At 60.4% G+C, this 15,642-nt stretch overlaps 1 protein-coding gene across 5 annotated transcripts in view; it reads right to left on the bottom strand.

Moving 5' to 3' along the window:
- The window catches only part of ACOT7 (acyl-CoA thioesterase 7), a 78,579-nt gene that overhangs the window by 49,097 nt on the left and 13,840 nt on the right, over nucleotides 1–15,642 (bottom strand). For 3 of the 5 annotated variants that reach the window (XM_079118043.1, XM_079118041.1, XM_079118042.1), the window contains exon 2: nucleotides 5,611–5,728. In XM_079118043.1, coding sequence (XP_078974169.1) covers nucleotides 5,611–5,728 — 118 coding nt within the window. Of the gene's footprint in view, nucleotides 1–5,610; nucleotides 5,729–12,627; nucleotides 12,772–13,885; nucleotides 13,984–15,642 lie in introns of those variants that run through there. The other 2 variants (XM_079118045.1, XM_079118044.1) reach the window with 2 other exon arrangements.

Here is a 15,642-nt window from a genome sequence, read left to right on the forward strand (position 1 = left end):
TGTTGGGGTGACCTGTCAGGAGGCTCGTACCAACTGGACCAGCCAGGGCGGCTCAGGGAGGCAGTGACTTGGAGCGGGCTGGAGTGCTCAGATCAGGTGACACCAGGAAGGCCAGCCAGCAGGATGTGCCTCCAGTGTCATGAGAGTGAGAAGGGAGGGGTCAAGGGGACCCCGGGTTTGGCCTGAGCAACAAGGGCTTACAAGGGTCATTCACGAGGGAAGGAGCCTGCAGAGACATGAGCCTGGGACACAGGAAGGCATGGAGGCCCAGAGCCAATGAAGCCTGGGGAGGGGCTCAGAGGGCTGGCACTGTGGTATTAAAGTCGCAGGCGATAACACCACCAAGGCCCAGTGAAGGTCCCCAGTGGTCAGCATCTGCCACCTGTGACCAGCACCTCAGGTGCAGGGGCTGCCTGAACTGAGACCCCTCCTGAGCCTGGAGCCTCTAGGGGTCCACCTGCCCAGGTGCCTGAACTGTCCCTTCCACAGCTCAGGCCCAGGGGAACAGGGACTCAAAGCAGGAGTTCCAGGCCTGGACTCTTGGCCCAGACCTATCCCAAGGCCCCTTGGGGGGCCTCCACCTCTCCCGGGAGCTCAGTTGCCTCATCTGTGAGGCAACAGGGTGACAGGAACAGCAAAGCCACCATGCCTCCGGTGCCCTGAGGAGCACAAGCTGAAGCACTTCCAATCTTGCGGGTACAGCTGGCCACGTGGCTTCCACAGTCCTCAGCAGCACGCTGCCCCTGGTCTCCCAAGCCACGCCACCCCAGTCCGGAGGGCTTTCCTTTCCCTTGTCACCCCCTCTTGCCAGGCCTACCCGGGACCCTTTCTGGGTCTTTCTCTGCAAGGTCTATCAGGGCCTCCGCCCACTCAACTCCTGGCCTCCGAGGCTCAGGCCCATCCTCCCGCAGCCACCAGAGGGCGCTCTGATGTGATGGGTGGCAGCTGAGCTTCTCCTGGCCCCCTGGATAGAACAAAGCCAAGTGGCCGGGCAGGCGCCTCCTCCACCCTCCTTGGCTCACGGCAGAGGGCTGAATGAGTCCACTGTGGTCTCCATGTCTGTGTCCCACAATGCATGTGTTGAAATCCATGTTTTAGGAAGTGGGGCTCTGGGGGCGGGATCAGATCCTGAGGGTGGAGCCCTCGGGAATGAAGTTAAAAGCAACCCCAGAGAGGTTGTGCACAGCGTCCACCAGGAAAGGCAGTGGAGAGGTGGGAGAGCCCTCTCTGGTTTCTAGGCCTGTCCATCTAGGCAGAGGAGGGGGTGAGGCAGGTATGGCCCCAGACTACTGCCCAAGGCAAATGTCACAATCAGGCAAGGGACATGAGAGTAGGTTTCCTAGGGCACAGGAAGCTGCCTGCAGGGCCTGAGGCTGTGGCTCAGTGGTGGAGCGCTTGCTTGGCATGTGTGAGGCACCAGATTTGATTCTTAACACTGCATATAAATAAACAAATAAAATAAAGGTCTATCAATATCTAAAACATTTTTTTAGAAAAACTGCTTGCCCTACCTTGTACATATTAAGTGCAACAGCATCGTGTCTTAAGATCAATGTATACACCTTATTAAAAGATACCTTATCGTGCGACTGGGGCTGCAGTCAGGGTAGAGCACCTGCCCAGCATGCGTGAGGCCCGAGGCTCCACCCACAGCACCGCAAACAAACTTTAATGCTCAAGAGTGCTCATGACCATCTGAGCCTGGGCAGTCAGAACCTTTTTGCTGGTGGAGGGTCCTGCCTGTGGTTGCTGGCTGCGGACCGTCAGGGTGGTGCTGGCTGGGGAGGGTGTGGCAATTTCGTCTTCACTGTTTTTTGGGCGGTCCTGGGGATGAAACCACTCCTATGCACAGGCTCTCCCACTGAGCTCCGCCCCAACCCAGCAATTTCTTAAAACAAGACTGAAATTCACCACATCAGCCGGCTGCCTTCCACGGATCTCTGCAGCACTGGACGCTGTTGATGGCACTCACTCACAGAACTTTTAAAGTAGGCGTCGATCATCTGAATCCCTGCAGCCACTTTATCAGCTTCGTTTATGTGATACTCCACAGCCTCTGTGGCCACTCAGCAGTGTCCAGGGCGCCCTGGGGAGTAGATTCCATCTCCAGACTCCACTTTCTGGGCACATCCGTGCAAGGCAGCTTCTTGTCCCTTGGGAGGGCAGCCACCGGGCCCCACTCCCGGCTCCTCTTCCAGTCCTGCTCCCCCACACCCGCAGCTCCTCCTCCACAGAGGCCCTGAACCCTCAGGGTGGTCCCCGCCACCAGGTCAACTCCGTCCAAACGCCTGCCTACGTGTGGCTGTTCTGACCTCCTCCGTGAATCGCCGCAGCCTGACAACAGGGCTCGGAAGTCTAAGTCACTCCTAATCCAGAGGCCGCGCAGTGGAGGCGGCTGGCAGGGTGAGAGCGACGCGAATCTCGCTGCGGCCCGCGGAGCTCCTGGGAAAGCAGGCGCGGGAGGTGAGCAGCGCCCTGACCGTGGACGCGTCAGCAGGCCCTGTTCCAACCCGCGGTGCCACCAGCCTGCGCTGCCCCGTTGGCAGAGCACAGGCACCGCAGGGTAGTGTCGTCTGAAGGGCCCTGGCGTTCGCAGAAAGCCCAGCGAGCTTCACCGTCACCTTGAAGTCACCGCCGCCTTAGCCCGAACAAGGGCGTCTGGTCAGGCGTTGCCATGGAGGCCCGTCTTCTTCCAACAGAAGGCCGTCGGGTCCACGCTGGAAACTGCTGCTGAGGGCAGCAGCTCCGTGGCCATCCCAGCTGGACCTCGGGGACAGCGCTGCAGCTTCCACGCGGCCCTTGCTGCTTCACCTGCACTGCAACCGGTGGGGCTGGCATCTGCCCTTCAACCTCCTGAGCGACCCCTGCCGGCCTCCCCTTTCCTCCTGCAGGGGCCTCCCCTCGGGGCCCTCCTAGGAGGGAGGAGAGTGAGGGCCTGGCTCTGGATTACGCCTGGCTGAAGGGAACGTTTGTGGCTGGTCCTCCAAGCGGCCTATCCTGCCCCTGGGTCCTCCCACTCTCTCTCTGCTTCCTGACTGCCGTGGGCTGAGCAGCCCCCACCACACCCTCCAGTCCCTATGATGTTCTGCCTCACCTGAGGCCCAAAGTGACTGAGCCAGCCGACTTTGGGCTGGAACCTCTGAAACTGAGCCAACATGAACCTGTCCTCCTCTAAGATGCTTTTCTCAAGTGTCTGCCACAGGGACAGCTAGGACAGGCCATGTCACCTCTCACAAGGGAGCTCTCGAGAGCAGAGCATGGCATCCCCTTTACTCCCACCGGCACTGCCAGGCTCAGCTCTCAGGCTCTCTGGCAGGCTCGCCACACCGTCCTCACCAAGCTTAGCCATTTCTAGCTTGATTTAAAGTGAGAGGTGTATGGCTCTTTCTCTCAGGTGAACTTGCAGGGGCCACCGTAGAGGTATCAGATGTCCTGATTTCAGGGTCATTATGTCTCAGGAACCAGGAAAGCCCACGACAGGGAAACAGAGCCGGTAGAACAGTCAGCACACACACCATTTCTGATTAAGCTTACCCACTTATAGGGGTGCAGTTCATGGCGCCCCAAAACAACTGCAAAATGACACCAAAGAGCAGGTGCTGATCGGGCTGGGCTACAGAAAGGTCTGGGGATATGGCTCAGTGGTTAAGCATACATGGGTCCTCATAGATATGGAGAAGGAGAAATTCCCAGGATAATGAGGCCTGAGAAAAAGAAGTAAAAATGAAGGTCATGCACTGACAGCCTTCGTCTTCCAGGTGCCGGCGCAGGCAGGGAGGAGGCATTTTATCATCTTTAAAAGAAACAGTCCCTAGGAGGCGTTCGTCTCTCCCAGGGTAAATCCTCTCCTGTCGCTGCCCACAGACCTCAAATTCCTGAGCGCCCAAGAAAACTGAAGGCGCCCTAGACCGCTCCTCAGCATGACCTGCATACACCCAGTCCCTTTCTTTGTTCAGTGGCTCATTCTTAGGGAAGTGGGTCCACAGGCACCATTTTATCCCTCCTGCACCCCAAATAAACAGCTGAGAGGACTGTGAGGGCTGCATCCTGCCCGGTCTTCTTGTGCGAACAGGTTCAATCCTGGTACCGAACACGTACATGCACGTACATACGTGTGTGTGTGTGTGTGTGTGTGTGTGTGTGTGTCACTGACCAGCGCCGGGCTGTGGCTCGGCAGCAGAGCACTTGCCTGGCACACACGAGCCCGGGGTTCCATCCCCAGCACCGCCCCACTCAGAAAAAAAAAAAGGCCACTGATCACTGACCACAGATCACAAGAGCAGATAAAAGAATAAAAACTTGAAATATTTCAAGAACCACCACAACGTGACACAGTGCGTACGTTCCGTCCAAACAAAGGATCCTCAGGCGAGCTCCACGGAGTCGCCGAGCAGGGCACCTGTGGGGCGCAGAGGCCCAGCTCTGCACAGCCGGATGGGCTCGGCCAGCATGTCCTCCCTCCATCATGCCACCTGCCCCCACAGAACTAGCAGTGCCCCTGTGGGCCCCAGGCCTCGACCTCACCTCCACTCAGCCCGTGGTGGGGCGGACTGATCACGAGCCCAAGCCAGGCCCCAGCGGGTCCTATGGTCTCTCCCCTTCTGCCCAGGAGTGCTGGCAAGGCCCAAGCCTGTGGCCATGGGCTCCCCGTGGTGCCACCTTTCTGCCTGGCCCCAAGGCTAGGACAATCTTCTCCTTTGCTCCCTGTCTCTCTCCCCCTGGCCAGTCTTCAGAGAAAACGTCAGGTCCCCGAGGTGAGGGATACCCAGCTGCAGAGCCTGCCCATCCAGTCCTGGCCACACGTGTCTCTCGCTGTGCCGCTGCAGGGGTGGACATGGGCTGGTCCTGTCATGGGCACAGCTGTGTAGACCTGTTGAGCTTCAGGGCAATAGGAAGTGGCTGAGGCCCAGAGAGCCACAGCACTGCCCAGGGCCACCAGGGCTGGTCACCAGCCAAGGTGAGATCCGGCATTTCGGCCCTTGACGGCTGCGACAAACTCCCACCCACAGGGCCCGCTGGGCTTCAGACAGAATTGAGCCAATGGGGCTAGAGACACGCCTCCTGGCGAAGGAGGCAAGGTGGTGAGAGCCCTCGAGTCCCAGCTCCCCCGCTAATGCAGGGACGTTCAGAGGTGCGACGACTGGACTGAGTGTGACCGCGTCGGCCCATCCCCATCAGAATGGACGGCTGCTACCTGCAGGGTCACTGGGGCTGCCCTGGGCAGGTGTCTTCCCTACACCTCTCTCTCTGCTTCCTTCGTGCCAGGAGGGGAACAGCTTCCCTCCGATGGGCCCTTCTGCCAGGACGTGCTGCCGCGCCTGGGCCCAGCGCAAGGGAGTCAGCCACCTATGGACGGAGACCTCCGAAACCAGGAAGCCCAAAACACCTTCCTCCTCTGCACTGTCCTCACAGCGATGAAAACGCTGACCTACAACATCCTGCCAGCTGCATGGAAGCTTGTCTCCAGCACTTCCCAAGCCAAACATGATCCCAAGGGGTCCCACCAGGCCTGCTGGCAAAGGACAGGGAAGGCTTCAGACTCGGGTTCCACACTGGCGTGGCCTTCGGGGTGCAGAGCAGGGGCCTGGCCACGGCCCAGACGGCACCTACCCCATTCTGGCTGTTGCAGTGCCGGGTGCTGATGATGGCCCCGGCCTCCTCAATCATCTTCAGGATGGTTCCTCCGTGGACGTTGCCGGCCACATTGGCATCATCTGGCCGCATGATCCTAGGACGGGAGAGAAGACGTGAGGTGAGTGCAGGAGGCCCTGCAGAGGGCTCAAAGGCTCCCCAAGGACGGAGAGGAACTCCCTGCGGGTCTAGGGTCTCCCCCACGCCATGCTCGTCAGAGCCGAGTGCCAAACTGAGAGGCCGCGGAGGTGGCTCTACGTCCTCTTTACTTTTGGGAGCCAGGGCACCCAGCCTGCCTCGAGGAGAACCCCACCCTGCCAACTGGGTACCACAAAAGCCCTATTGGCCCTGACTGGAAGGTAACCCACGAGGCAGGGCGGGCAGCGCCAGCGCTGGGCCTGGCGTGCACATAGGTGGTGCTCCTTAAACAGCAGTATCAGCGGGGACCTTCAGCTGAGCCAGAAGCAGGTGGCAGCTCAATGGCTGATGTGCCCAAAGAGCCCATGTCAGGCATCCAGGACAAAGACCTGCACTCCAAAGCTTATCCAGGGGCCACCGCCCCAGTTAGCAGTCCCAGAGCCGCTAGGTAGCCATGACTAACCTGAGAACTGGACACAAGCCACACCTTCAAGCCCCCTGGGGCCCGTCAGCAGGGGACTGCTGCTCCTCACCTGCCATGGGGTGAGGGGCTCCTGAGGGAGCCCGAGGTGGGGTCCAGGCCAGCTGAGAGCTGCAGCTTCCCAAGGTCGGTGAAGACCATCCCTGCTGTGCCCAGCAGCAGGGGTATCACGAAATGTCCAGGCACCCAACATGCCAGTGTGACAGACCCACCACGGGCACCTCTCAAGGAGCCTGTGCGCCTCAGACAACTGCAGGCCAACGACACCCGTCTCTGGGACCCGGAGTCGGGGTGGGCAGTGGGCGCGTGCTGAGGGGCTCTGACCTGGCCAGGGGCCTCAGATCAGCACGCTCCAAGCACCCCCAGCCCCTCCCCAGCAGCTGGGTGTCCCGGGCCAGCTGCCAGGCATGTCCCTCATTTCTCACTATAAACCAGGCACTACAACAGTCTGGCCTCACCTGACCACGGCAAGGTAAAGCACGCCCTCAGCCACGGCCTGCGCACAGGAGAAGTTCTATAAATGGAACCAGCAGCACATTCTCTCTACTGCGAGAATCTAGAAGGGCCCACTTTCTAGAGCAAATGAAGGCAGATCCCCTCGAGCGACCGGCAGCTGCCTGCATCCGCCCCCACCAAGTCACCCTTCACCCTGGGTGAGATGTCAGGGTGGGAACCAGGGTCCACTCAGCAACTTCTGGCCTTGGTACCAGGTAGGACCCAAAGGCTACCAAGGGTCAAGGCAGTGCATGGTGTGCAAAAGGCAGTGACGTGTGTAATGGGCACCAGAGAACCCCAGAGCACAAAGCAACTTCACCTGCTTCTAATGTTCACCTGGAAGTATTTCGTATTTTTAAAAACTGAGTTTCTGCTAGTAAGGGTTTTTGAGATTTTTAAAGTCTGAGTTAAAAAGCAGTCCACAACTGATCTCCTTTGATTCTGTTTTTTTTGTTTGTTTGTTTTGTCTTTTGGGGTTTTTTTTCCAGGGCCTTGCCCGCGCTAGGCAGATGCTCTGCTGCAGAGCTAAATCCCCAACCTGATTCTGTTTCTAACTCAGCAGGAGGGGCCTCCCGCCTCTGGCTGCACCAGGCAGGTGGTCCCTTTCCACACCCAGCCTGCACTGCTTCAGGCACAGGACAGCTGAGACTGGCTGGGGAAACAGAACCCTCCTGAGCAGGGCAGGGAGGAAAACCGCCCATTTCTCCACAGGAGCACCTGCGCCCAGGGCAACCTGGTCCGTTGCTGCAAGCCACGCTTAGCCTGCCTGTACAGGGAGGCCGACGATGCCGGCTGGCCAAAAGCAATGCTGCTGGCCAAAGAGGAAGGACAGACCAGGGGCCGCAGAGCCAAGGAGGAAAGGAACCCAGCCAGCAACCAGGAAAGAGGCAGTCAGGGGGAGCCTTTCAGACAGGTGGCCAAGGACAGCACAGGGACCAAAACAGGGCCTGGAGTTGCCCAGCCCTGAGAAACAGAGGTTCAAAGGGAGGGACTGGCTGCCTGCTGAGGGACACTGAGCCACCACCGCCCCGCTGCCCACCCCAGGGACTCTGGCCCTTGGTGCTACCCCATAAGAATAAGCACTGGGGATGCCAAATGTCAGAACTGGCCCACCCCCAGCCTGGCCGCCTTCCCTCTGGCCCTGGGTCCTGCATCAAAGGCTGTCCTAACTCTCCAGATGAACTGGCCTCCCGGGCCAGGCCAGGCACAAAACACCTTGTTCCTGACTGAGGACTCTGCTATCGCCTCCTCCACGAGGCCTGAAACCCAGCTCACGCCCCTGCCCCCAACGGACTCCCCACAGCGCAGCCTGGACGCCAGGCCTTCCTTCACCCACTCCAGGCCTGCTCCAGCATCTGCCCTCCCTCCCTCCTGAGCCTCCACCCTGGCTGACCAGGAAGTGCCTCCCCTCCTGCAGGCAGGTGCGGGGGGCACGAGGGAGCCCAGACCCACGGCCCCCATCCAGCTCTCGGCTCTCAGTTTTAGTAAAGATACGGCAGGAGAAGGGCCCCGTGTTCTCTGCGCTCTCAGCAAAGGGAAGACAAGAGGTCCTGGCAGACCAGTGCCAGCGTGGGCAGGCAGGGCTCCAGGCCAGGGTCTGGAGATGCACACTGGGGCGGCCCACAGACACATCAGGGAGGCCAGGCTTCCACACGTCCCCCGAGGCTCCAGGTCCCAGGTGCACCGCCTACCTGACATGCCCACCCAGGCCTGGGGCTGCTGGGGCCCAGCCAGCCCATGCCAACCCTGCACTCCCTGCCCTCTACTGAGCCCAGAACCCCAGGGACAGGCTCCCGCACAGCCACCTCCCCTCCACCAGGCCTGGCCGCTGCCCTGGAAGCCAGCCTGGCGGGGCTGCTGACTCACTCCGCCCCCCCCCCTTGTCCCAGCTGCTCCTCTCCAGGTCAGAGCATCTGTCCAATTGGCGTGGGATGAACAGGCCAGGCAGGGCCCAAGGCTAGCCCCACGGCCACCCCCCTTAGCAGTGTCCCCTCTGACGTGAGCAGCAGGCCGATGACAAGAACCCTCAGGAAGCTGAGCAAACACAGGTCAAGGAGCCACCCCAGGCTCCGGGAAACTTCCTAGACCAGGAGGCGGAGCCAGGGGCAGGGATAGAGCAACATTCCAGGGAGAAGGGGGGCTTCAAGAGGGGCCCCACCCCAAGACCAGCAATGTGTTCCGGAAACAAAGCAACCCCAGGAAGCTGACATGAGGCCCACATGGGGGTGAGGACAAGACGGGCTGCAGTCACAGACCCATGGTGCCACACAAGGCTGGGGACAGGCTGGACTCCCCTCTGGAAGGAGGGGCCCTCAGGGGACACTCAAGTAGGGGACTCACACTCAGATGGGTGTCTGGGAAGATGGCCCTGGTATCTGCCCAGGTCCCGACTCACCCCTCACCTGGCTACCCCCAAGGACATCTGGGAGGTCTGCTGAGACTCTCCAGGGCCCATCCTGTCTGCAGAACAGACTCGGCTCCCTCGTAAGGCACTTGAAGCCCTGAGACATCCAGCACTTTCACCTCATCGCCATCTGCCCTGGGGAGCTTCCTAGCTACCCCTGCCAAACCCCTGCTATGACCGGCACACCCAGCTTCCCCACTGCTCACCTCACTCAGCTGAAGGAAAAGGACCACCTAAGAATGGGGTGATTCAGATGCCGCCTCGGAGGGAGACGGCCTCAGCCCTCGAGAGCCCAGCAGTTCCACCGCAGGCAGCTGCCCCACAGGTACCTCTGCCTGACATAAACCAAGTGCGGACCCAGCAGCTGATGCAAAGCCATCTGTGATGTGGAGGCTGGCCACTCCCCGATGTCCCCACCAAGGCACCGCAGCCGTCTTTGCATGGCGGAGTCACGCTCAGCTTGAGCAGGAGGCAGGGAGGACTGAGGTGCACTGTCAGGTACAACACGGCCAGGCACAGACCAGTGGGGACAGTGGCCTGGGAGTACCTCGGGAAGCTTCTGCTGCTCCTGGGGAGGGAACAGCACCTGGACGAGGGCTCAGGGAGCTTGCAACCTAAAACGAAGGCACAGCTCGAGACACTCATCCTCTGTGTGGCCTTGGCCACCTCGTCGTTATACACGGACTGGCCAGCCCATCCCAGGAGTGCCCTGCAGCAGTGGCGCTCTCATGCCTGTCCCTTTCTCCAGGGGGAAAGGGTAGAGGCCAGGACAAGCAACGAGACCGTGGAACACCAGGAGGAGCCACTTGTCCCCGGCTCATGCAGGAGTCCTAGCGGCTGAGCCCCTCAAGGTGGAGCCGGTGGCCTAAACCCCGTGACTACAAATGATCTTGTTTCGAATTGTCCTTGCTGATGTGGCTCAGGTACGAGGCAGCCACTCTGCCAGGGTGGCCCAATGCAGTGACTGACGTCCTTACAGGGAAACTGACCCGAGACCCACAGGGAGGAGGCTGTGCAAACAGGCAGAGACTGAAATGACATGGCCACCAGCCAAGGACCTCCAGGGATAGTCCAAAGTCACCAGAAGCTAAGACACCTCCCTAAAGTCCCTAGAGGGAGCGTGGCCCTGAGGATGCCAGCTAGACTCCAGCCTCCAGACTTACCCTCCAGCAGAGAAGACAAGCCCCTGCTGCTTGGTTGTTTTGCTGTAGATGCACATAATACTTTTATCTCATTGATTCATTTTCAGCGGTGCTTGCACGCCAGGCAAGTGCTCCACCACCGAGCCCCGACCCAGCCATCCCTGCTGGTTTAAGCCACCTGTTTGTGGTCACTGCTCATGGGAGCCCCTGCCCAGAGGTCCCTGCTCCTCCCACGGAGGCAGCAATGAGTGGCACAGGTAGGCCCACATGGCCACGGTGGCCACACAGCTGAGCTCCGAGGTGGCTGACCCCTTGCCCGCCCCTCCCACAGCATGCTGGGAGTGTGGCCAGGGTCTCTGACTCTGCCTCCAAAATGTCAGTGCTAAAATTACAACACGGCTGCCTGAAAACCATGGCAACCGGGGCGGAACAGCGCGGCTTCCTCTGCTCTGAAGCAGGAAGGGCAGCCAAGCAAGCGGCTTTACCAGGACAACATCCGCTCCAGGGCTCTGTGGCACCAGACAGGCAGGACTGGCCGCTGCCCGTGCCGGCCGGCAACCAGCTACACGGACACCCACAGGCCCCAGCAGGTGGCCTGAGGACAAGCGGGTGCTGGGCTCTGACCTCCTGCAAACAGAGCCACGGTCAGGATGGAGGTTTCTGGACAAATCTTGATGACTGTCCCCCCTTGTGGCGCTGCAGGTGGCTGTCAGGGTGATGGCCGCAGAGGCTGTGCCCACGCTCTGGGGGCTGCAGAACCTGCGGTTCCAGGGCAGCTGCCCAGGCCTGGGAGGCAGGGTGGCCACTCCTGGAAGAAGGGCTAGGGCTTCGCAGCAGGAGGGACAAAGCAGCATGTGGCCAACTGCTGGACCTGGAGGGCCAGTCGGACACAGGTGAACACCTCATCTTCTATGGGACTCTGCTTCAACAGATTGCCTAAGAAGTTTCTGCAATGTTCCTCCAACCCTCAGAGACTTACTCCAAGCCCCAGAATAGGACAGGGGCAAGAGAAACAGACGAGTTAAGCAAATTTCCAGCCTGGCGCAGTCTGTAATCCCCGCAGCACGGGAGGCTGAGGCAGGAGGATGGAGTTCAAAGTCAGCCTCAGCAAAAGCAAGGCCCTAAGCAACTCAGTGAGACACTGTCTCTAAATAAAACATAAAAAGGGCTGGGGATGTGGCTCAGCAGTTAAACACCCCTGGGTTCAATTCCTGGAAGAAGGGAGGGGAGGGGAAAGAGTGGGGAGGGGAGGGAGGAGAGGAAAGAAGTTTTAGGGCCCAGGGAAGAACAGGGGTAGACAACTCACCACGGTTTTTTTTTCCAGCCTCACACTTTGGTCAGGGCAGGGGAGGAGGGACCAGCACCCTAACCCCAGGACCCAGAGCTCTCAGGGACAGGGGTCACGTGTGGGAAGCGCAGCAGGGCTCTGCAGACCTTGGGACACTGCGCAAGCCAGCAGGGAAAGGAGCACCTAGAGGCTGCAAGGACAGGCAGCCGCCATGTCCCAGGGACTTGACCCCCCCAGGCCACAGGGGCTGGACTTCCTGTCCCAGCTTTGGGTGACCATCTGTACGTCCAGAAGCCACAAGCACAGGGCCAGGTAGGTGCACTGCTGACCCTCCTGGCCGCATGAAGCCAGTCAGTCTGCCAGGCACAGGGGTCACATCCCTCCCACCCCAGGGTCTCCCAGACACACCATCTTCCCACAGTGGGCCCCACAGCCTGGGTGGGGCTGTGACTGGCAGCACCTGCTCAGCTGGGAAGCCATGGCAGCCGGGACACCCCGGGCTCAGGTCCAGAGCAAGGCCAGGCGGCAGCGGCAGTGGTCACGTGGCCACTCACCCTCCCCACCATGCAGGGTGAGGTCAGCCTGCCTGACCTGGGCCAGCCTGGTGGGAGCACCGGCTGGCTTCCTGGGCTGCCCAACCTAAACAGGAAGAGGCTGCGTCCCCAAAAGCCAGTGGTCACAGAAGCCGCCACGACTGACGTGATTCTGCAAGCCCTCCTGGCTGCCCTGCCAGGAGGCAGGAGGGCAGGAAGGCAGGGGGCAGCCTCAGGGCAACCTCTGGAGCCTCTGTGTGCCCGGGGAGGCTGCCCACCGCCTCCTAGGCCCAGGCCAGCCTTCCGAAGCTCCGGCAAGCAGGCAGGAGAGGGGAGTCACAGGCTGCTGCCAGGGCACGCCAGACCCGAGCCCACCTCCTGGGGCTCCAAACCCGCCCCTGGGCCACCTCCCTGTGTGCCAGGGCCTGGAGCTGGCCGTAGAAGGCGCAATCCCACCCCTGCCCTCCGCCCTGCGCCCTCCCACTGCCAAGCACCCCGAGGGCTCCGCCGCCCACCTGGCCTGCATTTCCCCACTCCGCCTCCCCGGTTCGCTGGGTGTTAGGAGGAGAAGTCAGTCACAGTGGCCCGGCAGGTGCAGTGGCTGGGCCCAGGGGAGGGCCCGCTGTGTCGCCACCACGACCTCACCCCAGGACCTTGCCCTGGAGCCACCCTGTGCAGGGCAGCTTTCCCAGGAATCCTGCAACCAGCGACTGGGATGGAACCCCCAGGCAGAGGGGCGGCGGCACGGAGAGGTGCCACCAGATGGGGCCATGCCAGACAGTCAGTCCAGCCAGGTGACTCGGAGGTGTCCCTCCTGAGCAGGCTTCCGCTCGGCCCCTGACACCTCTGGGTCAGTCTCCCAGGCCTGCTGTCACAAGGGAACGGGAGGCAGGGAGGGCCCAAGGCCAGACAAGCTGACAGCCTCTTATCGAGGCGTGGCTTCCGCTGCCACTCAGTGCCAACAGCCCTGGAGGCCTTCCCAACTGGGGCCACTCCCGTGGAAGCAGTCCAGGTGAGTTATTCTAGCGGCACGAGCGATGCTGCCAGCAGCCCCTCTCACCTGTTCGCGAAACGAGGGAAGAGGAAGCTCTAGACATGAGCGGCATCCGCACTGGGTCCTACAGGGCGGGGGCTTCCCAGGCCCCCAGCCCTCCCTGGTCACAGTGGGAAGTGCCAGGCTGCCCTGACTGTCCTCAGCCCCACCAGTCCAGGGATGCTGCATGCCTGGAACTGGGCAGAGGAGATTCAGGGCACCTTGGCCTTCCCCGAGAGCCTGGTCCATCCTGACAGGGGTCACTGCCCTCAGCTGCCCACCAGGTCACTTTGTTATTTTATTTTGGTTTTGCTACTGGTGAACCCAGAGGTGCTTTACCACTGAGCCACATCCCCAGTCCTTTTATTTTTTATTTTGAGACAGGGTCTCAATAAATTACTGAGGCTGGCCTCAAACGTGCGATCCTCTTGCCTCAGCCTCCTAGCTGCAGGCTCCAGAAATCCAGGTGCAGGCCACTGCCCCTTCCCTGGTCCAAGAACCCTGAAGCGTTTTGTCCACAACTCTAGGTACCCAAGGTCCCATGCTGGGTCCAGCCAGTCTATCTCCTTCTTCAAGACAGACAAAAGGTCCCTAAGGCCCTGGGGCCTTTAGTGACCAGAGTCCCCAGGCCCAGGGCCTAGAAACCACAGCTCTGCCCGCCCGGTGCACAGAGCATGTCTTACCCAAACACGCCTCCACCACCCCAGCAATCCCAAGGACCCTCTCGACAGCCAACTCACTGCTTGACCTTCTCCCCGAGACAGGCTTCACTGCCTCCCTTCCTGAGGACCTGGAGGGACAAGGCTCGGCACAGCGTGAGCATGGTCTTCCCAGGCCGCTGCTGCTCTTCCCCAAGCTGCAGCCAAGCAGAACACAGGGACAGGCTGAGGCCCCCCGTGCTATGCCCTTTGGACTTGGCCCCATCCATCCAAACGGGCATTGCCACCTCCCTAAGCAACCCTGGCTTCCCTCCCCTGGCCCCAGCGCACCCCAAATGGGCCTCCATGGTAACGGAGGCGGAGGCCCAAGCCATCAGCACAGGACGGCCTGTCATATCATGACCATGCGGTGCTGTTTCCCTTCTAAGTTGAACAAAAGCCATTTCGAGCAACAGACTGAGATGTCCACTGCAGTGCTTTGCAGCCACCAGGAGGAGGAAGCAACCCTGTTTCATCACTGACAGGGAAAGAAGCAATTATGGTGGATCCACATCGGAATATGGCTGGACAGTGAGAAGGACTGACGTGGCTGCCAGTGCCTCTGAGAACATGGATGGGCCCTGAAAACGTGCATCGCACACTGAATGATGCCGTGCACACAAGATACGGAAGAGGCCGATCTGCAGAGGCAGAGGCAGAGGCAGGCCAGGGTGGCGCTGGGGCTGGCCAGGGGCATGGCAGCGATTGCTGAGGTTGCAGGTTTGCTGTGGGGTGGAGAGAATGTTCTGGAATCAACGGTGGTGGCAGCCGCACCACCTTGGGCATCTCCTAGCCACCACTGAGTCCTGCAGCCCAGAGGGTGTCCATCTGTCTGGGAGTCACAGCCCAACTCAGGCGCCACACAGAGCGGCTGGATGCAGGAAGCTGCGGGCAACGGCAGGCTCCCCGGGCTCCGGAGGAGGCTGCGTCGGTCCCACGTGGCAGCCCACGAAACACCACGCCCTTGTCCCCGAAAGGCGTTCCCAACACCACCTAGAGAAGCGCACTGCTGGGCACGGGCACCAGTTCCTGTAGCACTCAACACACCAGAGATGGCAACAGCTCTTCCCGTCCCCCACACCTGGCCAAAGAGCAGGAGATCTCACCTGAGTACCAGGGATTAGAGCCCAGGGAGAGGCAGGAAATGGGGACAGGCAGCTCAACTCCAGAGACCCGGAGCCAGGCTGGCAGAGGGCACTGGGGGTTCCAGGGCGATTCTGCAACCAAGTCCCGCTGGAAGTGGAGGCCACATTCCTCCTCGGAAACGCCCCTCATCCCTGAGGAAGCTGACAGGGCGGCAACTTAGGTCCAGCTCCATGAAGACCTCTCGGAACTCAATAGGGAAAACGAATGATGGCCAGGAGCGGTGGGGGCGCACGCCCGGCATCCCAGCAGCTCAGGAGGCTGAGGCAGGAGGATTGCGAGTTCAAAGCCAGCCTCGGCGACTTAGCAAGGCCCTGAGCAACTTATACGAGTGTGTCTCAGAATAAAAAATAAAAAGGGGATGTGGCTCCATGGTTAAGTGACGCAGGTTCAATCCCTGGTGCCAAACAAGCACCAAAACCCAAAGAGAACAAATCACGCAATTTTCTAAAATGGTCAAAAGACTCAGATGGGAAAACATAGGTAGCAAATGTGCATGTGAGGACCCACCACCATTAGACGATAGGAACACACAAACCCCAGAGAGACCCTGCACCCCCATCTGAACGGACAAAGCCAAGGACTGAACCAAGAGCCAGTGAGGACCGGGCTCTCCTCCCTGGAGGCCGGAAATACAAAATGGCACAAGCACTGCA

Source organism: Sciurus vulgaris (genome assembly GCF_902686455.1).
Source record: "Sciurus vulgaris genome assembly, chromosome: 1".
Taxonomy (NCBI): domain Eukaryota; kingdom Metazoa; phylum Chordata; class Mammalia; order Rodentia; family Sciuridae; genus Sciurus; species Sciurus vulgaris.